Source organism: Mirounga angustirostris, unplaced genomic scaffold, assembly GCF_029215605.1.
Source record: "Mirounga angustirostris isolate CCGP_5_RB_7025 unplaced genomic scaffold, mMirAng1.0.hap1 SCAF_5, whole genome shotgun sequence".
Classification (NCBI taxonomy): Eukaryota; Metazoa; Chordata; class Mammalia; order Carnivora; family Phocidae; genus Mirounga; species Mirounga angustirostris.
Window position 1 is genome coordinate 128,319,527 of NW_026991713.1, and position 26,005 is coordinate 128,345,531.

Below are 26,005 nucleotides of genomic sequence, written 5' to 3' on the forward strand. Positions count from 1 at the left end.
GGAGGTGGTAGCAGAAAAGAGAGCGAGGAGAATCGCAGGGACTCCTTTTAGTATTCACTCATACACGCACACACGCACACACACACACAAAGCGTTCGCGTCCCGGAAAAGGAATTCCGGAAGTGTTACGCAGGGGATTCTAAGACTTGCACCGCCCCGGAAGGTAATTATCTCAGGCGAGGTTACGGGCGGGGGATTCTACGGGTGCCGGGAGGGGCCGAGTGCACATCCTCTGATCACCGCGAGGTGCGGCTGTGCCTGAAGCAGTAGCACCCGGTCTTCTGAGATTGCTGCCTCGGATTCGTGCTTTCTTCTCTCGTCCCCCTCCCCAAAGGAGTACCCTCCCCTTCACCCCACACCTTGGAGTAGGTAACTGGGCGCGGGCCAATCATGTACAATCCCCTCTTTGGGGACGAGGGAGGGAGCACAGCTGGTGCGTGCGGGCAGCCGCGCGCGCGTGTCCCAGTCTGCGGACTGGGCTCGAGTCCCGGAAAGCGAGGGGGCGGAAAGGAGGGCCAGTTTAGAGAAAACCAGAGACTGGGGTAGAAGAGCTCGGGCTCTTCGGAGTAGAGAAAGCAGGAAACGCCGCAGGTACCTGTTCATGGGAGTGCAGTGGTTGAAGCATCTGCAAAGGGGGGAATGGCACCTCTTCGTTCGTGGAAGAGGATTATGAGAGAGAGAGAGAGAGAATCCTGTCGGTCCGCTCCTGGAGAGTTCGACTTTGAAGGTAGAAGGGAGAGATAAATTGGGGGGAAACCGACAAAAAGGGGAGAGGTGACTCCTTTGAGCGTGAAATTCATTTATCCCAGCCCTGCCAAAGTAGCAGCCTGGAAAAATACAGCCAGATTGTATCAGTAGCCGGGCCATGCTGGAATCATAAGACTGGAAGAATTCTAGCCTGGTGAAATTTGCAGTATCATTCTTTTTCCCTCTTTTCTCCATCATTGTTATTTTCCTTATTCCTTCCGTGATGATGTATCAGATGGCAAGCAGACAATAGAATATTTTAAAAGTTCACTTTTGTTTGTTTCTTCAGAAGAATCAGGTTCTAGCTGCTGAGTAACTTGCCTTGGGCTTGTCCCCGTCACGTCTAAGGGCACACATTTTAGGTATCTCGTTAAAACTGCACACTCTCTGGTCTGTCTAAGCAGTTTTAGATTAGAAAGAGGTGGAAACCCCACCGACTACAGGCCTCTTTGGAAAAGTATTCATTAGGGTAATTACAGGATCCTCTGCCTATTTGGAGTTAGAAACTCCTCCCCCAAAGAGTTTCATGGTTTGTTTTTCTCAAAAATGTTACTGGCTAAGTGGTTTAGTTGGGAGCATCGTTTTTAAAGATACATTTTCCAAAGCAGAGGTAAATTACAATGTTGCAGTGTATGCTGGGGGAGGGGCGGCAGTAGTTTTCCTAAGTACTTCTGAGATCCAGGATTATGTAGTCCTTTCTGTTTTGAGGGGGAAATGAAGCAATATTCCATATATGCTGGGAGAATCGTGCCAGACTGCCAGATCTAAGAGAGACCTAAAGCAGGATCACTCCAAATGTCCGTTTTGATTTGACCTAGAAATAAACAGGTTGCTGCTGAAGGAAATGTTAGCACTGATGAGGTGAATTAGGGTTAAGGTATTTTCTGTTGAAGATAGGAATTAATAGATGTATAGGAGAAAGTAGAAACCGGGAATATAGTCCTTCTGGAAGGAGTAATATGTTAACAGCCCAGGAAACTTGAGTGTAGAGGTTGAGGCAGCTGCAAAGCATTAATACAGAACTGGTTATTTGTAGAGAAGCAGCCAAGTTTGTAAACTTAAATATAAACACTACAGGGCCAGAATTTATTACAGATGTCTTTTATTCGGGCTGTATACTTTAGAAGTGAGTTCGGTGACTTTTTAGTATTACAGTTGATTTTTAGTTAACTAGTTACACATTTAACTAGCCTCAAATAAATCAACATTACAAACAGATGCTCAGGTATTTTAAATGGATACAGCTAAATTCCCTTTGATTATTTTTTAGCCACCATGTTTGTCTTTTCTTCACTTAGCCATGAAGTGTTTATTCTCAAGTTTCTTCAATAAAACCTTTACAACAATGGAAATAGTTGCTTTTTCTCATGCATGCCTAAAAATATCAGTAGCTAAACGATTGTGGGGGAGGGGGTTTATTGGGCAATTCTAAATTAAATAATGAAAAACATTTCCTGCCCTGAATCCCACATGACTAATCCTTCTAAATTAATACTTCCATCTACCTGCTGGTTTTATCCACTTGGATATCATGCCAACATCTCAAACTCCCGTGTATCCGTATTTGACCACCGTACTACCCCTTTCTCCTGATGCCCCAATGTCCTTTGAGAACATCGTGAAATTAGCTTTGAAAACCCCTTCCCTAGACGCTGGGTTAGGACAAGTAATAAGGTTTCATATGCAAGGAATTAAGTCTGTTACCTTGCCACTGCTACCACCCTAGGCCAAACCTATGGTATCTCTTGCTTGGGCTATTGCAAGAGGTTCTTTACTGGTCACATTATTATATGGCTGTAACCAGTTAACCTTCCCAAGGGTGATTAGTTCACAACCCAAACTAAATGTAATGATTATAAATCACCAAGTAGCGTAATTTCAGGAAAATGTTAGTTACCTCTCTGCTCACTCAACCCCGTACCTGCCAGAAAAGAAAAGAAACTCGGGGCTTTCCATAATTAACAAATTACAGGAAGTCTTCATTATCTGAGGATAATTGTCAGCAAAGGAAAGTTCACTTAAAGTAGATCCATTCGATGTGGATACCAAAATTTTACCATAAGTGGTACAAAAGAAGGAATGATCAAAACATCTTTAAAAAAATTCAATTTGGGGGGCGCCCGGGTGGCTCAGTCGTTAAGCGGCTGCCTTCGGCTCGGGTCGTGGTCCCAGGGTCCTGGGATCGAGCCCCGCATCAGGCTCCCTGCTCGGCGGAGAGCCTGCTTCTCCCTCTCCCTCTCTCTGCTGCTCTGCCTACTTGTGCTCTCTCTCTCTGTGTTAAACAAATAAATAAAAATCTTAAAAAAAAAAAAATTAAATTTTTAAAAGTTTTATGATTATAACCAAGACCATTAAATGTAACTATACTAATCAATTACTTGTTTATTATAACTCAAGTGGCTTTTCTGTGTAATTATTCTGAAAGAATGTGGAATGGCATCTTGGACAGGCCTAAGCATTTAATGCTTGACTTTACATAGTCATAAAGTTATTTTTTGCAAAAATTAATCCTCTCCCACTTAACTTCTTTCAAAATGCCTTATTGGAAATTTCTCAATCCAATTATTAAACTGTTTCAACTGCCTGACCTTGGTCAATCAGAAGCTTTGCTTATGATGTGAGCTTCTACAACTTTTATTTGATTGAGCATAAATGATGTTGACAATACTTTTATCTGGGAGAGAGTCACCAGCGTGTTATTTCTTGTGATTTTTTGCTTCACTTTGCAATGTCAGCAAACTGCAGGGATTCCAATATGGTAATAACTGAATAATGAGAAGTCTGAGTGCAAACTCCGCTCCCCTTAACCTGAATCCAGCTGTTGTTACTAGGACTGAAATACCCAAGATTGTGAAAAAATAATCATTTTTCTTCCTCCCTTCAGTCGAGAATTATAAATGCTATCCCCCAAGAGGAAGGAGCTTACATAGTTACAAGAGCTTGTGGCATGCCAGTTAGAGTTGTTGGGTGCTTTATTTGCCCGCAAATTTGGGGGAGGGGGCAGGCATCCAGCCAAATCTGTGTAAGCCCTTAGAAATGTGTTTGCATATGTTGACATTATCCATCATATGGGGTTTGTTCGGCGGGTGCGGGATGATTGAGAACCACAGAGCTTGCCAAACTACTATAATTTCTCAACCCTTCCCCTAATTAATGTCTCTGTTTTTCATGTGGTTCCTTCTTGAAATGCTTTCTATGTCTTCTTGGTATCTAAATCCTATCTTAATATCAAATGGCCTCTTAGTAGTAGCCTTTTCAAAGTCTACTACTTTCCCTGCCTCCCAAGTGGGTGTGATTTGTTGCTCACTTAAAACACCATGGTATTACATTATCTCTATAATAGGCATTTACCCTTCTGGTCCTTTGCAAGTTGAACTATGAAGTCCCCAAGGGCAGGATTATGGGTCAGTTTGCACTTAGTATGTGTGTGTGTGTGTGTGTATTTTTTTTCCCAAGCATTTGAACTGCCCCTCATAAAGCCAGTTAACCTCCTGCCTACCACTGTATGGCAATTCTAAGAATCCTGTGATGTTTCCCTTACAAGAGTTTTTGGTGCCCTGGAAAAATCATACAGCTAACACATCATAGACCTTCAGTGTTCAGACCAAACTAAAACCACATAAAAGTTATGTGAGTTAAAACAGTTGAACACAACATTATGTACACAGGTATTATTTTAAGTATAACATGTACATATTAGCAGCTTAGCAGCAAAATGTAAATGACCTGAAATTCTAGCTAATGAAGTGGATAAAATTTAAATTACACTTTACTTTTAAAATCTAAAAGTAGCATTGAGTCAGCTCAGGAAAGCTCTATCACAGTAACTGAGACAGGAGTGTGCAGCATGCATTAGAGCTTCATTTCTTTCTGCCCTGCCTTACTTGGAGGGACTGGTCCCCAAATGGCACCATTTAGCTTACAGTTTTGAAATGGTGCTAAAAATAATATTCTTTTTCTGGTTCAGTAGTATTTTTGAAATGCTTTTATAATCCTGAACATTTTGGGAATCTCAGAATAAAGAATATATTTTGAAATCACCCTTTAACCACACTTTTTGGTTATATTACAGTCAGCAGATTGCTACAAAATACTGTTGCCTCTTGGGGCTGATTGCATTCCAAGTAATTACCCTGGAGAGGCCCAGCCCTGCTTGCCACTTTTTTTTTCTTTTTTGTAATTTATGTCTGTAGTTTGTTGTCTTTCTAGCTCTCTAACATTCTAGCTTAAATATTTTTTAATACAATCTGTTTGAAACAACTGTTTATAGCTTAACATTTGCTGACCAAAAATCCATCTTCTAATTACTGAGACTGTGTTGTAATGGAGTTTAACTAACCTGGTTAAATGAAGAGTAGTAGATCTGAGGGACCATCCTTCAGAATAGTACTTTTTCACCTTTTGGCCATCAACAATCCCTTTGACAATCTGAAGGAAGCTATAAAGATATAAAGATAAGGGGACCTAGCACATAATTTAAATGTCTTAAAGTTGTATGTAAATCTGAAGGAGCTAGTGGCCCTTCTGCCACCATCATTACTCACCTGGGGACGGGGGGACAACCTTCATTTTGTCCAGACTTTCTGGGAGTCCAGATTAGGAACCCTTTTAACAGAAAAAGTTACAGATGATCTAGTTACAGATGATTCAAGAACTTCAGGTGGTGCATATACTTTTGAGGCCTGCAGTTCTCTGTCTTTAAGAAGTTTGGGTAGGCATCAGAAAAAGTTATTTGGGGTCAAAATACAACTTTTCAAAAGGAGGTCCAAATTTAACTTAACCCAAGCATCTTGCACCTAAATCGTAAACCGATTACGTTGTGCACTAAATGGGGTCCCTTGGTTGCCTGAAAGTTTTCTCTTAAGTGACAGAATTAAAAGCAGAGGAAATATTCCTTCTGTGATGTATATGTTCCTAATAGAAGGGAATGGAAATCTGGAAGATAAAAATCTAGGTAGAGAAAGTTCTTTTATCTAGGTGTGGAGACCACACAGGCAGTGAGCAGTAGCCAACCTTTGATTTAACCCATGGTTAGTTTTCATCTGGGTCAGCAAACTACTTTGATTGCCTCTAACAATGTAAATTATTTGTCATATATAAACCAGTGATAGTTAAAAGATTACCAGGAATAACTGCCTTTTATGCTATAGGCATATAGTCAATATGCTAAATGACTGGCTAGTCTAAATACCCACATAGCTTACTGTTTTGTTACTTTCAAGCCTCTGTTTAGAAGTTACCAGATTAGGGGCGCCTGGGTGGCTCAGTCGTTAGGCGTCTGCCTTCAGCTCGGGTCATGATCCCAGGGTCCTGGGATCGAGCCCCACATCGGGCTCCCTGCTCCGCGGGAAGCCTGCTTCTCCCTCTCCCATTCCACCTGCTTGTATTCCCTCTCTCGCTGTGTCTCTCTCTGTCAAATAAATAAATAAAAAAAATCTAAAAAAAAAAAAAAAGAAGTTACCAGATTAAAGGGGGCTTTCATGATGATGCTCTAAAGATACCAACCCCCACCCCACACCTTCTCTACTCTTCTTATCCTTCTTCATCTTCCTCTGTAAAACTTAGCGTCTCCCACATAAATTTTGTATATTGTTCCTCTGTTTTCTCCCCTTCCTCCCACCAGAAAGTAAGCTCCTGGCGGACAGGGCCTTTGTGTAGTCCACTGCTGCCTTCCCAGCACCAAGGACACAACTTCACTCCCAGCCCCTCTGCCACAGGGTGCTCTAGCCAAGCTACCTAGATACAGTCGATGTTCATTTTTTACGAACATTGATACAGTTTGTGCATACTTCTTCATGGTTTAAATGAGTGTGAAAATGTATACATGTTTCTTTCTCTCATCTTCATTAAGTGGTTTTTACGTCTTTAGCATAACGTCATTTTTTTCTTCCCTAAGGCCTCAAGTTTTGCTTCTTTGCTGAAATCCTTACTGGAAATTGAATTCCTAGGTTTGCCCACAAAATAATCTGCAAGCAACAGTATTGATTACATCTTCATGATACAACAGAAATACGGTTAATTTTACAACAGAAGTATGTGTTGAGTATCAGGCAAAATATACACCCAGAGGACAGTAAAGTGGTCACTTGGGTACAGGAATGCCATGCATACATTACTAGCCTGTTGAGTCCAAAGCAGAGCTCCTTGAACTAGTCTCCTAGGTGTGATCAACCTTTGGACCTAACATGACTTTCAACAACCCAATTATTTGTCTCTTGGGGATTTTAAGACTGCAAAGGTGTTTGTTAATTGAGATGCAATTCACATACCATAAAATTCACGCTCCTAGACTGTAAAATTCTATAGTTTTAGTGTATTTGCCAGATGGTGTCACCATCACCACTATTCAATTCTAGAACATTTTCCATCAAAAAGAAACCCCATACCCATAAGTAGTCACTCCCTATTCTCTCCTTCCCCCCAGTCCCTTGGCAACCTCTAATCTGCTTTCTGTATCTTTGGATTTGCTCTTCTGGATATTTCATATACATGGAATCTTAAAATATTTGGCCTCTTGTATCTGGCTTCTCTCACTTAGCATATTGTTTTCAAGGTTCATCCATTTTGTAGCATGCATCAGTACTTCATTCCTTTTCATGGGTGAATATTATTCCATTGAATGAAATACCACATTTTATTTATCCACTCATCAACTGATAGTCATTTAGGTTGTTTCCACTCTGGGGCTATTACGAATTATACTGTCATGAACAGATATTTGTGTACAAGTTTTTGTGAGAGTATGTTTCATTTCTCCTGGGTATATATAGGCATGAAATTGCTGCGTCGTATGGGAATTCTGTCGTTAACCTTTTGAGGATTGTTTCCCAAAATGGCTGCACCATCTTGCATTCCTTCCAGCAGAATATGAGGGTCTCAGTTTCTCTACATCCTCACTGATACTTGCTGTTATGTCTTTATAGTTATAATCATCATAATAGGGGTGAAGTGTGTGGTATCTCATTGTGGTTTTGATTTGCCTTCCTCTGATGGCTAAAAATGCCCAACATATTTTCATGGGCTTATTGGCCATTTGTGTGTCTTCTTTGGAAAAATGTCTATTCAGGTCCTTTGGCTATTTTTAATTAGGTTGTCTTTTAATTATTGCATTTTAAGAGTTTTTTGCATATTTCAGATACAGTTCTATCAGATTTGCAAACTTTTTTTCCCATTCTGTGGGTTGTTTTTTCCCTATCTTCATGGTATCCTATGAAGCACACAAGTTTTTAATTTTGAGGAAGTCCGATTTATCTGTATTTTCTTTAGTTGCTTGTGCTTTATGTGTCACATCTAAGAGATCATTGCCTAACCCAAGATCATGAAGATTTACACGTATGCTTTCTTCTAAGAGTTTTGTAGGTTTGGCTCTTACATTAGCTCTTTAATCCACTTTGAGTTAATTTTTATATACAGTGTTAGGTAGAGGTTCACTTTTTTTTTTTTCCTGAAGATTCCATCTATTTAGAGAGAGGGTGCATGTGCGCAAGCGGGGGGGGGGTGGGGGAGGAACAGAGGGAGAGAGAAAGAAAGAATCTCCAGCAGACTCTGCACTGAGCGTGGAACCTGACGCCGGGCCCAATCCCATGACCCCAAAATCACAACCTGAGCTGAAATCAAGAGGCAGATGTTCAACTGACTGAGCCACCCAGGTACCTGTGAGGTTCTTTTTCATTCTCATGAATGTATATATCTAAGCCCAGAACAATCTCTTGAAAAGGCTACCCCTTACCCCCCTTGATTGGTGGCATTCTTGTTGAAAATCAATGGACCATGAATCTGTGGGTTTAATTCTGGACTTTCTATTCCATCAGTTTATATGTCTGTCCTTAGGCTGGTACCCACGCCATCTTGATTACTGTGTCTTTTATAGTAACTTCTGAAATCAGGAAGTGTGAATCTCTTTAACTATGTGCCAAGAAAATTTTGAAATTGAGTTAAACTAAGTTAGTCAAATAAAGACAAGTACACAAGGAACTATTCTTCAAAATAAGTCTAAGCAGGCCCCAAACTAACCTAATTTACTTAGGAACAGAATGGCTATCTAGACTTACCCAGCCAGATTCATTTTACTCCTTCTTTCTTTTTTTTTTTTTTTTTTAAGATTTTATTTATTTGTCAGAGAGAGAGAGAATGTTCAAGCAGGGGGAGAAGCAGGCTCCCCACTAAGCAAGGAGCCCAATGCAGGACTCGATCCCAGGACCCTGGTATCATGACTTGAGCCAAAGACAGACGCTTAACCAACTGAGCCACCCAGGCATCCCACCTTCCTTCATTTATTCAGCGGTGATTTTAGGGAGTTTCTATACCAACACAACTGTGAGCAGTGTTGAACACTGGACAACATAAAAATCTAACGTCCAGGAGATGGTTTTGGAAATTTCATCCCAGGTGGGAGGTTTTCAGCCAGAGCAGTGATGGTAAGGATAGGACACTCTTAAGAAATGTTGAGACAGAATTTTTAGGACTTATAATGGATAAATTATAAGTGGTGAAGGAGAATAAGGGATTGGAGCTACTTCTATTTCTGGCTTGGGGGTGATGAGTAGATGGGTGGATGGGATGGTAAAGGAGTAGACTGCACTGGGCTGAGTAAATACACTCAATAGTATCATCTGTTCTTTCAAGAAGTCCAGGAAGGCGGAAGGAAAGAACAGGGTTATGAGAAGGTTAAATGTGTTTTGTTGGGTGTGTTTTAGGATGGAGGATGTTTGCCATCTGGGATAAAAATTGCAAATGAGATGGGTAGTTTCATTATTACTTTAGGCCTCAGAAGAAACAGAGCGGGGCACCTGGGTGGCTCAGTCAGTTAAGTGGTGGCCTTTGGCCCAAGTCATGATCCCAGTGTCCTGGGATCATGGCCCCGCATCGGGCTCCTTGCTCAGCAGGGTGTCTGCTTCTCCCTCTCCCTCTACCTGCCGCTCCCCCTGCTTGTGCGTGCTCTTTCTCTCTCTCTCTCTCAAATAAATAAATAACAGCTTAAAAAAAAAAAAAATAGAGCAAAGACACTCTTTCCTCCAAGACATTTGGTAGGAGGGTTGATGTTGATACTCTGTATTTTCCCTGTAGTAAACATTAGGAGGTGGGGTAGGTTAGGGAACCACAGATCTTAAGAGTAGTAAAGCCTTGGAGTAGCCACTGAGAACTGTAGATAAAATAACAAGGAAACAGAAAATAGGAATGAAAAAGACAAGACAGAGGATCGGTTCAGGAAGTCTAACAGCTAAATACCAGTTCCTAAAAGAAAGAACATAGAAAATAGAGGGGAGGAGATTATTAGTGAAATATTTCAAGAGAAGTTCCCCATAAAGAAGCACAGTATGGTTTCCAGATTGAAAGGACCCATTTGACAAAACAGGGGAAGGGGATTAAAGGTACAGATTTACAGGGGCACCTGGGTGGCTCAGACTGTTAAGCATCCAACTCTTGATTCCAGCTCAGGTCATGATCTCAGGGTTGTGAGATAAAGCTCTATGCTCAGCTGGGAGAATCTGCTTGAGACTCTCTCCCTCTGCCCCTACCCCACTCATATGCGGACATGCGTGCTCGCTCGCTCTCTCTCTCTCTCTCAAAAATAAAAAAAAAAAAAACAGAAAAGATACAAACTTCCAGTCATAAAATAAATGAGACATGGGAATGCAATGTACGGCATAGAGAATATAGTTAACAATATCGTAACAAGTTTATATGGTGACAGATGGTACCCAGATTTTCGTGGCAATGACTTCATAATATATGTAAACGTTGAGCACTATGTTGCACACCTGAAACTAATATAATATTGTATGTCAACTACACTTCAATAAAAAAAGGAAGGACCTGTTTGAGTTCCCAATACAGTAACATCAACACGAAGACATGAATAACTACAGGTTTCCAGAGAAAGAAAATAGGCCAGAGAGGAAAAGGATCAGGAATCAGAATGGCTTCAGATGTCACAACAGCCAATACCAGAAGCAAGACAACTGAGCAAGGCCTCCATATTTCCAGTAGAAAGTGATTTTCGGCCCATACTTCTATATGCAGCCAGGTTATTCAGTCCACTTTGAGGGCAGAGAAAGATTTTCAGACACTCGGTACAAAAAGCAGGAGAACAAGCCAAGAAGAGAGACTGGAGTAGGGTACAATACGGGATGGGGCCTGCTCTTTCCGCGACAGAGCTGGTGCTCCCAGTCAACTCCTGCACAACTCTTTTATACATGTTGAAGCTTTAAAGTGAACAGGCCACAACAATGTGAATGTGTTGAATTCCACTGAGCTGCACATTTTAACATTATTAAAATGGTATATCCATTTACCACAAGTTTAAAAAAAAAAAGATATATGGGAGGTAGACACAGGCAGCACATACAAGTCTTACAGTTTAGCTGTCAAGGGTAGATAAGGGACAGTGGTGAAGGGGTGGGAATGGGGAGTGGTATACAATTATTCTACTGTTTCCCCCTTGGAAAGTTTTTAAATTTGGAGTCAGAAAAATCCAAGAATGTCTGTGTAAGTGCCCAGCTCCCGCCCAGTAGGAGTTTAGTTAACGTGGGCTGAATCTGACTGGGATGGCTGCACGTTCTTTCCTGGCTGTTTCCTGGGGCCTTGGCATTGACATTCCATCTGGGGCAGTCCTCCCAGGTTCCCGTGAGGAAAGCAGCATTGATGACATCAGATAAGTTTTTCACCGTTTAAGTACTTTGAGCGATGGCCTCCGGACAAATGTTTAATTCAGAAAAATAAATGTAGCCTAAACAAATCTTATTATCTTACAGCGTGAACTTCCTGCCTGAGGACTATAAAGACTAAGTAGTTTGAAAATGGAAAACCAAGAACCAGCGGATCCTTCTCAAAATACCAAACAGTCTATTATTTCAGAGGAGGTATAAACTGTTTTTCTCTTCTCTGCCCCCTCCCACACAGAGCTGAGTTTAAATGAAATGTAGAAACTTGTTTCAAATGCTTATATTTAATTCTTTGTGTGTGTGTATTCAATTATTAAACACAGTTTCTTAAACATTGTTCCTACTCCCTTTTTAGGACTCAGGGACACTTTGCTCTTGTGTGGGAGCAATAGTGTATCTCTTAATTATATGTACTAGTGAAGTATTTTTATTTTTATTTTTTTTAAAGATTTTATTTATTTATTAGAGAGAGGCACAGCGAGAGAGGGCACACAAGCAGGGGGAGTGGGAGAGGGAGAAGCAGGCTTTCCGCTGAGCAGGGAGCCCGATGTGGGGCTCGATCCCAGGACCCTGGGACCGCGACCTGAGCCTGAAGGCAGACGCTTAATGACTGAGCCACCCAGGCGCCCCTAGTGAAGTGTTTTTAAAGTGGATTTGGGCTGTTGATACAAAAATTCTCAAAATTTTATTAAAAGTTTCCCTGGGTAGAAGAATAAGTCATATGTGAGTTTTAGGGTTTAGACATTTCATACCTAAGTATCACGTCTTAGTTAGCTGCTTATGGTCTCAATATATATGTTTAAGAACAATAAGAATTTAAGTTGTTAGTTGTAGTCTGAATTCCAGAACTAATGTATGTGTTATATGTTATTTGGTTTAGCTTTTAATAAGTCTCTTTCTGCAGGAACCATTGCAGTGGATAAATTTTAAATCCTTCACCTTGGAACTCTGACCTTGACATCTTCCTGCAGTTGTTTATGATTTAAAAATCTTTCCATGTTGTCTGTGAATAGATCTGCTGATAATTATTAGGTTGCTGCTGGCCAGAAGTGAAAGATAGGATAGTGAGAAAAAGGCTACTGCTTTATGTCTGCAGTGACTCTCTTCTGTCAGTTCAGTATAGTGCCGTAGGTAAGTTAGTCCAGGTAACTGAAACTCAATGTCTAGGCAGAACGATCCTGGGCCACCTGTCTTGGATGGGGTGGGAAACCCATGTGTTCCTAGAAATGCGGTTGTTGGACATGGTTTCCTCAGTCAGCCTTCCGGTGTGGTCATTGACTATAAACCACAACTGAGGAGTCTCTACCCACGAAACACACCTCTGTGATGAGCACCCAGCTCAGAGGATAGAACACTAGGTCCCCGAAAACCCCTCACTCCTGGTCCTCCCTCTCCACTTCCCCGCACCCCCCGTTTTTTAACTCTCATCTCTTTTCACCTCTCAGTATCACTTCCCAAACTCCAGAAAGAAACTGAACCACCCTTCAGAAAAAAAACTTTCCGTACTTTGAACTGAAAACCTTCCTGCAACTACTGGGAGGGGCACATGAGCACCGGGAGGGCCAGGCAGAGAAAATCTGAAAGAAAACAAACCTTCTAAGTAAAATCCTCAGTTTGAAAATCTCCCAACTTAATGTCTCCTTTTAGTTAATTTCCGAAGGAAAATGGGTCAAGCTTGAAAAAACAACGTACATGGATCCTACTGGGAAAATAAGGTAAATGATTTTTTTCCCTTTTGTAAAATGCGCAGTATTTGGGTTCTCAGTCGGGTCTCCATTTAGCATTTGACATAAACTCTGATAGCTTCCTCATTATAAACTTGGTCTTAAATGAAAACTCTAATTCAGTGCTTTCTGTCAGAATGTCTGGATCGCTTATAATCTCTGAATAAAATTACATTGTCAGTTTGTTATAACAACTAATCAGGAATTGATTTTTAACACCATTCTCCCTGAGGAGATTCTTATGAACCTGAAATTTGGGGCCTGCCTCACTTAAGCTGATAAAGCAGCAGAATAATTAGCCATCCGGCTGCCTCCTTCTGGTCACACCAATTTTTAATTTGTAAATTAGAAGGATTGAGGAGGGAATAGTGCTGGGTTTGAGGTAAAACTTACATCCTTTACACCTTGCTTGTGGAAATGTGAATTGGGGGGGAAAAAAAGTTTTGCAAAGCATTTCACTGTATGTACCAGACATAAAGATATGACCGACACCCTTCGACCTAAGTAATCCCATTCCTGAGACTGTTTGGAGTCAGGTTTGTGCATGAAAAATGTTCATCAAAATTTAAAAAGACAACAAATTGAAAGCACCCTAATCATTTTAAAAATTGGGAAATGATTGTTATAGTGCAACATAAGAGAATATGATGTACAGTATGAGGGAACATAGTCAATGATATTGTAACAACTTTGGTGACTACCCTTGCGACTATTTTGTAATGTATATAATTATTGAGTCACTATGTTGCACACCTCAGATACAATATTGTGTGCCAATTCTTCTTCAATCTGAAAGGGGGAAAATAATTTTTTAGTGTATTCGTTTGGTAAAATCTCTGCAGTCATCTACAAAGCAGATTCTGAAGACAAGCTAGCAATATGAGAAAAGTGATTAAGTTGTTCACAACATAGGAAATGGTATATATGCTTTTTAAATTCTTTCCAAATAATGTATTTAAGAAAAGGCTAGAAGGGAAGCTGGCAAAATATTAAAGGCAGCTGTGCGGTAAACCTTTTCTGTTTTCCAAATTTTCTGTTCAGGAAGTTTTTGATTTTATAATTAACTATCAGAGAAAAATGTGTTAAAAATAGATTAAGCATTTCCCTAGTGAAATATAAAAAGGAATGAAGTGGTGAATGAGAAAATACAAAAATATAATTAAATTTAGTATCCAGATTATATGATATAAATTAATATAAAAAGTCCATTTGCTAAGTGATCAGATCACAGAGTTTCTTCATGAGAAAATATATCTTATCATCCCTGTGAAAGTATGCGGACTTGTCAGTAATAACTGAGACCACTTTAATTACATTTACTAAACTATTAAAAGTATTAATAAGGGCCAGTGTTGGAGAGCTGCAGGAAACATTAAGCTATCCAAAGCACTATTAAATTAAAACCTGAAAGTAAGAAACTGGGCACACTGCAGTCCAACACAGGGGAAGCATACAGAACACTTATTTACGTGAGTTTGATGTGCAGAACTAAGTAGGAAATTACTAGCGGGTATAGGAATACAGAAATGTGGCCAGGCCCAAGCCTTCAGGAACACAATATGCTCAAATGTACTTGTATTTGTGAAAATGTAGACAGATTAGAACCCAATTTGTAGTGATATGGTTTGACTCTCTTTTCCCTACAAAGTTGTTTAAGTTTGTAACAGATACAACCCTTAACACTAATTGATCGAAAGAGTACATGTTGGTTTGCACCAGCTCATCTCTTCACCTGACTCATCTTCCTCCATCAGCATTTCTTAACAGGGATGTGCATCAGAATCACTTGGAGGCTTTTTATCACAATATTCGCATCCAGGTCTCACCTCCAGGGCGTCTGTCTCAGTATTGAGGGGGGCACCCGAAAGCCTACCAGATACCATGCTTACATGGCCCTTTATAGCATGTTCACCTCTGTTCTTGCACATGGACGTCTTCCCCATGACTTCCAAGGAGCTCTTTCCAGACACACTGACATTTTGTACCAGCATGTCAGACTTTGCAGAGTGAATCTCTGGACTTTCCCATAGGTCATGATGTATAAACTTATCAAATGTTTTATCTGGTACCTGATACATAAGCATGTTGGTAAGGATGAAATAGCAGCTCGAAAATCGTTTGTGCCACCATGTTATTTGTGGATAAAGATATGGAATTGATTTTAGTTGTGTAAGAATTGCTGGCAGCATCCCCCTTTATGGCCATTCAGGACTGAGCCAAAGTCATCCTTTATTGCCATTCCTGCCTTTTGTGTTTGTTGACTAGGCTAACAATATGTCCTGGGAAAACAGGCTTTCCTATAACAAAGACTCAAAAACTGGAGTAGCTTAACTAGAATCAGAATTCGAAAGCTACAAGAGGCATTTGAGATAACTTACTCTTAATGCCCTAGTTTTACAACTGAGAACAGGTTCAAGGAGTTTGTGGCTATGGGGTTAGCTGGTAGGCAGGCAGAGACTAAGATTTTCTGACTCAATCAAATGTCTGTCTCTCAGAGTCCCTTGAAGATGATTGGAGCTCTCATGGGGCATTCCTGATCTAGGATTCCTTATAAATGCATTTATATTTCCTTGCTCATGATTCATGGCTTGTTACTGGTTATTTTACTTCATCTTAACCACTGTAATGATGCTACTCTTTTTGTTTCCCTTATTCCTAGTGTTTTTGGGGTGGCACCTTCAGTGTTCCTCAGCACTGTCTTCTTCAGTCTTTACAACTAACCTTAAGAGGTAGCAGAGAGAGCTATGCCAAAAGGTGTTTTGTCTCTTGCAGTCTGTATTATTTACTGATCAGAATTGCTTGTTGGTTGGCTTCTTGTTACTAACAGGAATGTTGGGCAGTTGTGAGTTGTCATAATAGTGTTTGGTTTCTGTAGGTTCATTTTGACACATTTGCCATTAGAATTTGCATATAATACCAAAAGATCTACAGTTTACAGAAAGGTTCTTTTTTTTTTTTTTTTTAAGATTTTATTTATTTATTTGAGAGAGAGCACAAGCAGGGGGGAAGGGCAGAGAGAGAAGCAGACTCCCCGATGAGCAGGGAGCCCGATGTGGGGCTTGATCCCAGGACCCTGAGATCACGACCTGAGCCGAAGGCAGATGCTTAACTGACTGAGCCACCCAGGCGCCCCCAGAAAGGTTTTTTTGTTTTGTTTTTTTAACTAGATGAAATAGCTAGATTTTTTCCATAGAAATGTGGCACAGCCCAACCCTTAAGGACAAGCTGGTCAAAAGTGTGAGGGCCCCTCTGGGCAGCCCATCTCCTCAAACCCACTCTTCTGTGGGGAGGCAGACGTTGATGCCTTTCTTACCCTAGTCTCCAGCGCCACTCAGATGTCTTATTTCTCTTAGATCCAAAGTTGATCTGCTTCTTCACTCCCATCTCTTAGCACTGCTCCTTTCTGTTTAAGGGATAAGAGAGTGAAGGGGAATTTCCCTCACGTGTCCTTCCCCTTCAAACACAATTGACACAATTGTAGCAATAACTGGATTTTCAGGACAGCTTTCCCCAGAAAAAAACAGCTAACCACGGAAAGGGAGCAGGAACCTGCCATTGCTCATCTCACTTTTTCCTCTGTGGACCATTTTCCCCTTAGGTAAAGATAGATCTCACACATGCAAAAGAGAGCACTTACCTAAATTTAGTAATTCCTCAATGAATAAATGGAATGGTCCTGCTTTCTTAAATTGTTATTTTAGGTCATGTGTAAATAACATCTCAGGAGTTCATATTCATATTATGCAGAATATCTTTTGTTCTTAGCAAAAAGACTGGACTTTTCATAGGGGCGTAATTTGCACAGACCACTCAGTAGCTTTGTAGCTTAATTGACTGCTCACCTGTAGATTTATGATCCAACCTGAAATATTTCCAGTGGACGATTTGAAAGGCAGCTCAAGCGAACAACAGGCCTTCTCTTTAGATAGCATCAGAGGGTTAGATGTAGGGCGGCATGTTTTCTTTGGAAAAATTTTCAGGAGCTACAGGAAAGCATAGTTGGCTTTTGCTGTACAGACGTGTATGGCTGTGGTCTTCTTGACCATGATCATTAGAACACTTGCATGCTTGGCATTTGAAAGTTCTGGTTGTGGACCGAAAACCCAAGGACATTCCCCCTCTGTAACACCAGTGATTTTGTTTTTTCTTCTCTGCCTGAACAGAACTTGGGAAACTGTGAAACGTACAACCAGGAAAGGACAGTCGGCTGATGGTAGGAGTGCAAACCTGTTACAGCTCTTCATGAAGGAAGTCGCTGCGCATTATTGCAGGAGGCGGGGTTCTTTTTACTTTAACCAAGACCTCAGAGCAGTTCTCTTCAATTATGATCTTTCATCTTTAAACCTACTATTGCTTTTTGCATTGCTACATGACTAAATCAGGCTTTCTTTTTTTTTTTTAAAGATTTTATTTATTTATTTGAGAGAGAGAGCACATGAGAGGGGGGAGGGTCGGAGGGAGGAGCAGGCTCCCTGCCGAGCAGGGAGCCCGATGCGGGACTCGATCCCGGGACTCCAGGATCATGGCCTGAGCCGAAGACAGTCGCTTAACCAACTGAGCCACCCAGGCGCCCTTTTTTTATTTTTTTTAAGATTTTATTTATTTGCGAGAGAGAGAGAATGAGAGACAGAGAGCATGAGAGGGAGGAGGGTCAGAGGGAGAAGCAGACTCCCTGCCGAGCAGGGAGCCCGATGCGGGACTCGATCCCGGGACTCCGGGATCATGACCTGAGCCGAAGGCAGTCGCCTAACCGACTGAGCCACCCAGGCGCCCTAAATCAGGCTTTCTTTTACAGATTTATTTATTTATTTGAGAGAGCGTGGCAGGTGGAGGGAGAGAGAGTTTAAGCAGACCCCGTGCTGATGTGGGGCTTGATCTCACGACCCTGAGATCACGACCTGAGCCGAAAGCAAGAATCAAGACGCTTAACCAAAGGCACCACCCAGGCATCCCAGTCGGGCTTTCTTTATAAATAATCCTGGCTCCTGTTATCTCGGCTCGGTACAATATTTTGAGGGGCAGGTATACTAATATTTAGAGCCAAATTTAAGTCAGTATAACTTGAAGCCACACACTGTCGTCTAGATGCGACTTTTCGAAACCCTTTGTATTCTCTTCAGAGGACCTAGGGGAAAGCCTTTAATTTGGAAAAGTATTTGGCCCTACTTTATGATGGACCAGTTGCTTTATAAGCTGATGAGGAAATGGAATTAGGAGACTATTCCACGCATTCATTTCACTGTCCTTTCCGCGCACAAATGCTTTGACTGCAAAGATCCTGAGAATCACCTCTGATCTAGGGGAGGTTGGGCAGTAGGTCTTTGTTTTTCCCTTTCATTTTGTTGTCTGTTTTTACTGAAAGTACACAGAGTAGCTACAACAGCTGCTGTTTCTGCCTGTGGGGATAGTCGGGGGCAAGGGAGTAGCCAAGAGCTCCCCGTAGGCAATTTGTGTTTTCCAGAACACAGTGGGATTTTGCCTATGTTTTAAGGCCATGCAAAAGGTTTCTCTCTTGGGAGAAAAGGTCCTCGATCCTAAAACAATCAAATCCAGTGTAGCTAGCGTTTACCATAAACAGCAAGACTGACTTGATTCATTGCTTCAAGGACGTACAAGCACACGTAGATGACTGTCCCTTCCCCCGCGGCCTGGCTTGCTGCAGGGTGAGAAATGGGCCTCTGCAGAGGTTAGCGTAAGGCAGGAATGAGTCCTTGACCCTGTGCTAAATGTCCACGGACATTTCATTAGGGATTCCCTTGGTTTGATCTCCTTCTCACAGGCGTGGCGGTCATCCCGGTGCTGCAGCGGACTCTTCATTACGAGTGCATCGTTCTGGTGAAGCAGTTCCGGCCACCGATGGGAGGCTACTGCCTAGAATTCCCTGCAGGTGAGTCCCCGAACCGAGGGACCGCCGGGCCCGGCGCCGAGCACTGCAGCGCGTGGACCCTGAACGCTTTCACCTGTCCCTGTGGTTTTAAGTAAAACAGAAGCATCCCTGCAGCAAGCTGCCCCCGGTCATGTTCTAGTGACGCGCTAAGCCTGAGAGCGAGGCAAGGGTAGTGTCCCAGCTGGCCTTTCCCGGCCACATCTCAGCAACATTCTAACTTCTCTTTGAGGAATTGCGTTTCCCTAGTTTGTCAACTGAGTTCCATTTTCTATCACTAGCGATCTGCCTCCGACCAGAAACTCACAGTAATAACGAGGTCAGACTCTTAACTCCAAAAATTATGAAGGGAAAAGACATCTTGATCTTCCTATATGTACACAGGCTAGGGAAACGGTCTTAACTTCCACTAGAATATTCTCTTGAGTTGCACGGTTAAGTAGAGCTATCCAGAATTTGAAGCTCTTATGGCATAGGACTTAACTGGGTTGTTCCCATCTGAAGAGATTAGATCTCATTTATTTATCATTAGCGGTATAGGTTTTGTACTTTGAAATTCCAGCCCATGAGAAGGCACACCAACTTTCCTTCTCATTTACCAGCCATTTCACTGGAGAAATTAATAACTTTAAAAGTAACAGAATAGGCTGTATTTTGCTTTTTCATTGCGTTATTTCGAGTAAAATAATCCAAGTTCTGTGGTCCTCCCCACTTGGCCTCCCTATCAGCTGCCTCGAGTCCGCCAGCCTCCCAGCCTTCTCCCTCGCAGGTGATGCTCATGCCGGCCTTTCTGTCCAGGCCGCAGGATCGCTCTGCGAGGGAGGAAAGCAAGTAGGTGACACTGTGACCTGAGAAAACTGGAAAGAGTACCAGGCTTCCTGGGCGGGGGCACATAGCTGGGTCCGTCACCGAGGCCAGTGGGCCAACACCACCGAGCCACTTCTCACAGGAATCCGCGCTTTCCGGGCTGCAGAACACAAGTGCCGAGACACTCGTGGGAACAGTTGAGGTCTAAGTAAGACGAACAGATGGGAGCTACCGGAACCTATTCGATCTGCCTAGGGTTTTTTCTTAAAAAAGTTCCAAACCTCAGTCAGTTGTACCTGTACAACCACATTCCACAGTCCTCTGGTTCTTCTCATGTAGCTCAACCGCAATTATACTAGAAGGAGAGGTTCCAAAACCCTGGATTTCTCTAGCCCACCTCACAAATGGTTTGAACTTCCAGGGCTCATCGATGATAATGAGAGCCCAGAAGCAGCCGCTCTTCGGGAGCTTGAGGAAGAAACTGGCTACAAGGGCGATGTTGCCGAGTGTTCTCCAGGTGTGTATTGCTGTCCAGGTGTGCGCTAGGGGACAGACTCTTGAAAATTAGTCAAGCCGTAGATTCTTCTGTGTGTAAAGGATAATGCGGGTGTTCTTTATGCTCAGGATTCAGATGGCTTCTGTCTTGGCTAATTCACTGACAAGAAATCCTAGTTAGATTGGGTCACCCCCTACCCGTGAGCCTCCCCTCCGCAGGGCAGCCAGTTTGACCAAGAAGGCCCTGAAGCTGGAGCAGAAATGTGAAATCCGTTACCTTCCCGAGTTTCCCACGTCCTAAGCTTTATGCTTTCTTACCTCATCCATGTGCCAAGCACCTCACTAGAGTTTGTTTCTTGTTGTGGTGACAGGAGTTGACAGCATGGCAGTACCACCTAACCCCTCAGACTTAGCACACTTAGGAACTCGGGGGACGGTACGAGTGCTGGCTACGCGTACGCTCGGCGGTCCTGCAGCTCCACTAAGCGGATCGGGTCAACCGTCGTTTGCCTGCACGAGTTCTGTGTTAACTATGAATCACGAGCCCAGGTTTCTTCCGAAGACATTTAAGTAATGAAAGAAGTGGCACGTGACTAGTGTCTGTCAAGGTGATCTGTCGCTTCTCTCCGTAGCTGTATGTATGGATCCAGGTTTGACAAACTGTACCACACACATCGTGACAGTGACTATTAATGGGGACGATGCTGAAAACGTGAGGCCTAAGCCAAAGCCAGGTGAGTGTGCAGTGGATACGCTTAAGGTGCTTCTGTTGCGTTAAAGACCGTTGAACTTGCCGCTGATTCGGCTTCTGGCTTGTCAGAATAGGCTTGTAGGTCCTCCGTCAGTACTCCAGGCCCTTTTCCTAATCTTGGGTCCTTTAGCATTTTTCTTTCAACGCTTACTGAGCTTTATGCTTTCTTTTATAAAATGTCAAATTAACAATATTTACGTATTTTCTGTGTGGAGTTTATGCCCACATGGTAGTATGAGCCACAAATCTGAATAGTAAACAGTGAAAATCTTCAGAATCACTCATTTCTGTCTTCGTGTGTTTTAAGAATGGCATAAATTATTGTGAGCAGATAGCAGCTGACTAGTCTTCATGGGGTTCCGTACTTAGAGAAGCGTGTAGGAGGTTCCTGGCTCTATTATTAATTTCTCAGCAAGTCTGGACTCGAGCTTTGATGCCTCTGTCTGTCCATGTCGTCTCCCACCCCGTTACAGGTGGTGATCTCACACACACACACACGGTCACGTGTCACAGCCGTACTCTTCCATTTCTCACCGCCTCACGTGCTCCTGAATGTTCCAGTCCCTTTGCAGCTGATTCTAAATGCTCGGTTCAAACTTGCTAATACGCGTATGACATGCAGTGCAAGAGCCGTCCTCAGAGGTGAACAGGATCACCATTAGCCAGCAGTTCCACTCCTAGCTCTACACCGCAAAGCACTGAAAGCAGGGGCAGGGGCTCACCCGGACACTTGCACACCAGCGTTCACGTAGCCGCCCTCACAGTACCCAAAAGGTGTCCATTAGCCGATGCACAGCAGGACAGCATCCAGCCCTTAAAGAGACCTGCTGGTGCAGCCTGTAACAGGATGAAGTCTGAAACGCTGTGCCGAGTGCTTAGTGCAGCCAGACAAAAAAGTGTAAATAGGGACACCGGGCTGGCCCAGTCCCTAGAGCATGCGACTCTTGATCTCCAGGTCATGAGTTCAGGCCCCACGTTGGGCGTAGAGCTCACTTTAAAAAAGAAAAAAAATTTTTAAGCGTAAATCCTGTGCTTCCACCCATATGAGGTTACCTAAAATCCGTGTATTCATAGAGACAGAAAGTAGAATAGAGGTCAGCGTGTATGGGGACGCACTGCTTAGTGGCTACCACGCTTCTCTTTGTGAGGCTGACAAAGCTCCAGAGAAGGATAATGCTGATAACTGCACAGCAGCGTGAATGTATTTAATGCCTCTGAACTGTACCTTTAAAAGTGGTTAAAATGGTGAATTGTGTGTATTTTAACAACTTAAAAATGCACGTGTCGTGTATCCTAGAACATGCTTTACATGTTGCTATTACACATTTGATTTGGAGAACGATAATTTTGCACTGTTGGAATGCTTTTTACCATGTACCCAGATCAAATTAGTAGAGACCCAGGTTTCTGTTGAATTCTTCCGCCCTTCTCGGTGTGTGTGTTGCACAAAAGCCTTGCGGTGTTTGCCCGCAGCGGGCCCTGCTCTAACGCCGTCCCTCTTGTCTGTTTTCAGGAGAAGGAGGTATGTTACCCAGCTAGCCGTGGCTGACCGTGTGTGTGGCTTAGCGCGGTGGAAATGGCTGCAGGCATTTGGTGGTGTTCTGGTAGGCCCTCTTATTCTTCAGCTTTGTTTTCACTTGCACTTTGTTTGTTTAGAATTTGTCGAAGTAATTTCCTTACCAAAGAATGACCTGCTGAAGAGACTTGATGGTAAGCATTAAGACTATTCCCCAACTTCCTCAATTTTCCCCATCCTCAGCCCCATCCAGTGGGGCACTAAATAGAATTCCCCTTCTGTAATTACAGTCTTCCTCATTAAAGTCAAATACCTAGAAACTGTTGTACAACTGCAGTTCACCAACAGTAATTTTCCTTTCTGGGTGGCAGAGTTTGAAAATGTGAGCAAAACATTCTACGTCAAGTGAAAGCTTTCAGTAGTGTGGATTTTTTTTTTTTTTTCTATAGAAGAGTCAGGATGATATTCCTGTAGATTTGCCAAAACTCTATACCTCAAATCTCTAATCCATGGCAATGCAGAGGCCTAAGTAGGTATCTCTTAGCTGATCCTCCAAGATGCTAACCTGCTGGATGGTTCTCTGTGCAGGATTGAAGCTAAAGGAGAATTTAACACTATTCCTTCTGCAAAGATGGAGGTATAGGAAGAGCAATATATGCTGATATAATGAATCAGACTACCGGTGTGACCCCTAGTAAATCACTGGTCATGTAATTCCTGGTCAAGCCATCTCCTAGGGATCTGGTAAAAAAATTAAATAAGGTTATGTGGACAAATGTCCCCTGATAGAACGACAGTAGGAGGTACTGTACCGGAGACAGACAGAGGCCCGGCTGGGAGGGCCCCATTCACTCATTTGTAAAGAAACAGATAATCTTCCTAATTTGAATGTTTTAAAATTTTTACTTCGAAAAGTAACTTGAAGCACTGTTTGACCTGAGGCTTTGAGGGCTCTCTCTTCCTCTCCTTCTATAAGAACCAGTGGCTTACCATTTTATTTCTGATGTCTGTGTTGTTTTAGAAGTAAGTATGAGCTTCCAAAAACGACTGTGATTTCAGAATTCCCAGAAAGCACTCCTTCCTACTTTACCTTTTTAAAAACTAGACCTAGGGGCGCCTGGGTGGCTCAGTCGTTAAGCATCTGCCTTCAGCTCAGGTCATGGTCCTGGGGTCCTGGGACCAAGCCCCACATCGGGCTCCCTGCTCGGCGGGAAGCCTGCTTCTCCCTCTCCCTCTGCCCCTCCCCCAGCTCATGCTCACTCTCTGTCAAATAAATAAATAAAATCTTAAAAAAAAATAAAATAAGATAAAAAACATAAAAACTAGGCCTGAGGTAAAAAGCACCAGGGTCTCAGATTAGAAACGCTCACACCGAAGCAAGCCACGGTTTACTCAGAGAAAGCTGTAGCTGCCAGTGACGGACAGCACAACTCGGAGTCTGTCGCGTCTGCCTGGGTCCCCTCAGCCGACCGTGTATCAGTCACGAACCAGAACACGTTTCGCAGCCTCTCCCGGCTTTTCTCCTAAAACAGGACAAGGGGTAACCCCCATCTCTGAGGAGGCAGCAATAAAATTAAACAAGATAATGTTGGCACTAAAGGGCTTAAATGTTAGACACCGTGGGTCTTACAGAAGTATTCTCTCAAAGAACTAACTTCCTTCTCCCTTCCGTCCAACTTCACCTCCTTCTAGCCTTAGAAGAGGGGAAGACAGAGACAGATCTGTAGAAAGAGGAAGGGGGAAAAGAACCCTTTTTCCTGGCTTTATTAGAATCAAAATACAGCAATCAAACCATTTATTCAACAAGTTAACATTTGGGAAGGTATTTTGAGTTGTTTGCTCTAAGGAGTAACTTTCAACACTTACCAGGCACCTACCATGCACAGAGGAGGACCTAACCCTGCCTTCCAGGATCAGCATGTCTCTGAGCGTGTTCCTGCACCAGCGGCTAGGAAAACAAGTGACAGGTGCCAAGTCTGATCACCCCCACCAGAGCGACACAGAAGTTCTCGTTAAAGCCCACTGTACAGCGTAAGATTCTGAGACGTCATTCTTTAAAAAAAGAAAAAGATTTTCTTTATTTGAAAGAGAGAGTAAGCACCACCAGGGGAAGGGAGAGGGAGAAGCAGGCTCCCCGCTGAGCAGGGAGCCCGATGCGGGGCTGGATCCCAGGACCCCGCGATCATGACCTGAGCCGAAGGCAGACGCTAAACCAACTGAGCCATCCAGGCGCCCCTCAAACCTCATTCTTGCTGGAATTCCAGTCCCGTCGTGCACACAGCTTAACTTGTGGATAGAAAATACGTATTCCCTAGCAGTGGAGAAGACAGATGAACCCCTCTTTGAGGGACTGAAGAATCACCACTGAGCCCTAGAACGAGCTATAAATGAACAAATCAATCTACAAACTTAGAACGTTGCTGTTTTAACACATAAAACCATCTCGAATGTGTGATCTTCTGCCTTTATGCTTTTTTCTTGTTCTTGTCTCTTGCTGGAACTGTAATCCTGCTTATATATCCTTTCATCTTCTATCTCACTAGAGTAAGATCCTTGAAGGCAGAAAATGTCTTGTTCACCACTTTACCTCCGGCATCCGGCACAGGACCTGGCACATAGTAGTAGCTCAGTAAAGACGGACTGATGGATAAGGGGCATTGTCCTTGATTAACTTCATTATCTAACTTGTATCCTTTGCTTCCTCTAGCTCTGGTAGCTGAAGAACATCTGACCGTGGACGCCAGGGTCTATTCCTACGCTCTGGCACTGAAACATGCAAACACGAAGCCGTTTGAAGTGCCTTTCCTGAAGTTTTAAGGCCAAAGGACAGTAGCCATGTTTTTATAAATAAGACCACCAGGCCTCCTTCACTAAGACTTTGTATTCAGCTTAGCTTACTGTAGACTTGAAATTAGTTTTCATTAAATAAAAGCAACACAGAATACATGTGGTGATATGGAATTGTAATTACAGGTAGGCTGTAGTCTTCATTTAAATGCTAAACTCCAGCAAATAGTTATGAAAAAGAACATAAATGCAGATACCCAGTTTTTACTCCAGTTTATTTTTAAAGTTCAGCTGTTCCTTATCTAATCTACTCCAACAGGTAGGATATTTCTAGAAGAAAAATGACCTAAATTCCAAATTAGGTCAATTATTCCCACCCTCAGCCCCCATATAAACTTCTGTAACTAGGTATGCAAATAACTATCTACTACATCAGTGTTTAAACAAAAGTTTTTTGTTTTTTTTTTAAAGACAGACCTATACAGGTACTTTACTGGTCCTCCTAATTATCCGCTATAGCATAGCAGAGTGTAAAATCAAGAGAGAGTAACATTCATGAGAAGCAAATGTTTACACTTGGCTAGTGTCCTCCTACCCACCTAACTACTGAAGGTAAACAGGCTGTTAGGT

At 42.6% G+C, this 26,005-nt stretch overlaps 1 protein-coding gene across 5 annotated transcripts; it reads left to right on the forward strand.

Annotated features, from left to right (window-relative positions):
- The first annotated feature begins 22 nt into the window (after positions 1-22).
- On the forward strand, positions 23-25,532 carry NUDT5 (nudix hydrolase 5). 5 transcript variants are annotated; one of them, XM_064592075.1, is made up of 9 exons: positions 23-163; positions 11,502-11,609; positions 13,059-13,126; positions 17,299-17,348; positions 18,915-19,022; positions 20,248-20,343; positions 20,954-21,055; positions 22,729-22,782; positions 25,296-25,532. In XM_064592075.1, exons 2-9 carry the CDS (start codon positions 11,547-11,549, stop codon positions 25,403-25,405), a joined length of 651 nt encoding a protein of 216 aa, XP_064448145.1. In that variant the 5' UTR covers positions 23-163; positions 11,502-11,546; the 3' UTR covers positions 25,406-25,532. The 5 variants fall into 5 exon arrangements, with proteins under 5 accessions (XP_064448145.1, XP_064448142.1, XP_064448144.1 ...); XM_064592072.1 differs by having other exon boundaries at positions 152-365; XM_064592074.1 differs by lacking the exon at positions 23-163 and adding an exon at positions 207-369.
- Positions 25,533-26,005: the final 473 nt, after the last annotated feature.

What these genes read in the sequence shown, in the direction of transcription:
- NUDT5 (XM_064592075.1), top strand. Translation starts at nt 11,547, where the DNA reads ATGGAAAACCAAGAACCAGCGGATCCTTCTCAAAATACCAAACAGTCT. An exon ending in CTGCCTAGAATTCCCTGCAG is followed by an intron (nt 19,023 to 20,247) that starts GTGAGTCCCCGA and finishes TTGAACTTCCAG; the next exon opens with GGCTCATCGATGATAATGAG. An exon ending in CCTGCTGAAGAGACTTGATG is followed by an intron (nt 22,783 to 25,295) that starts GTAAGCATTAAG and finishes TGCTTCCTCTAG; the next exon opens with CTCTGGTAGCTGAAGAACAT.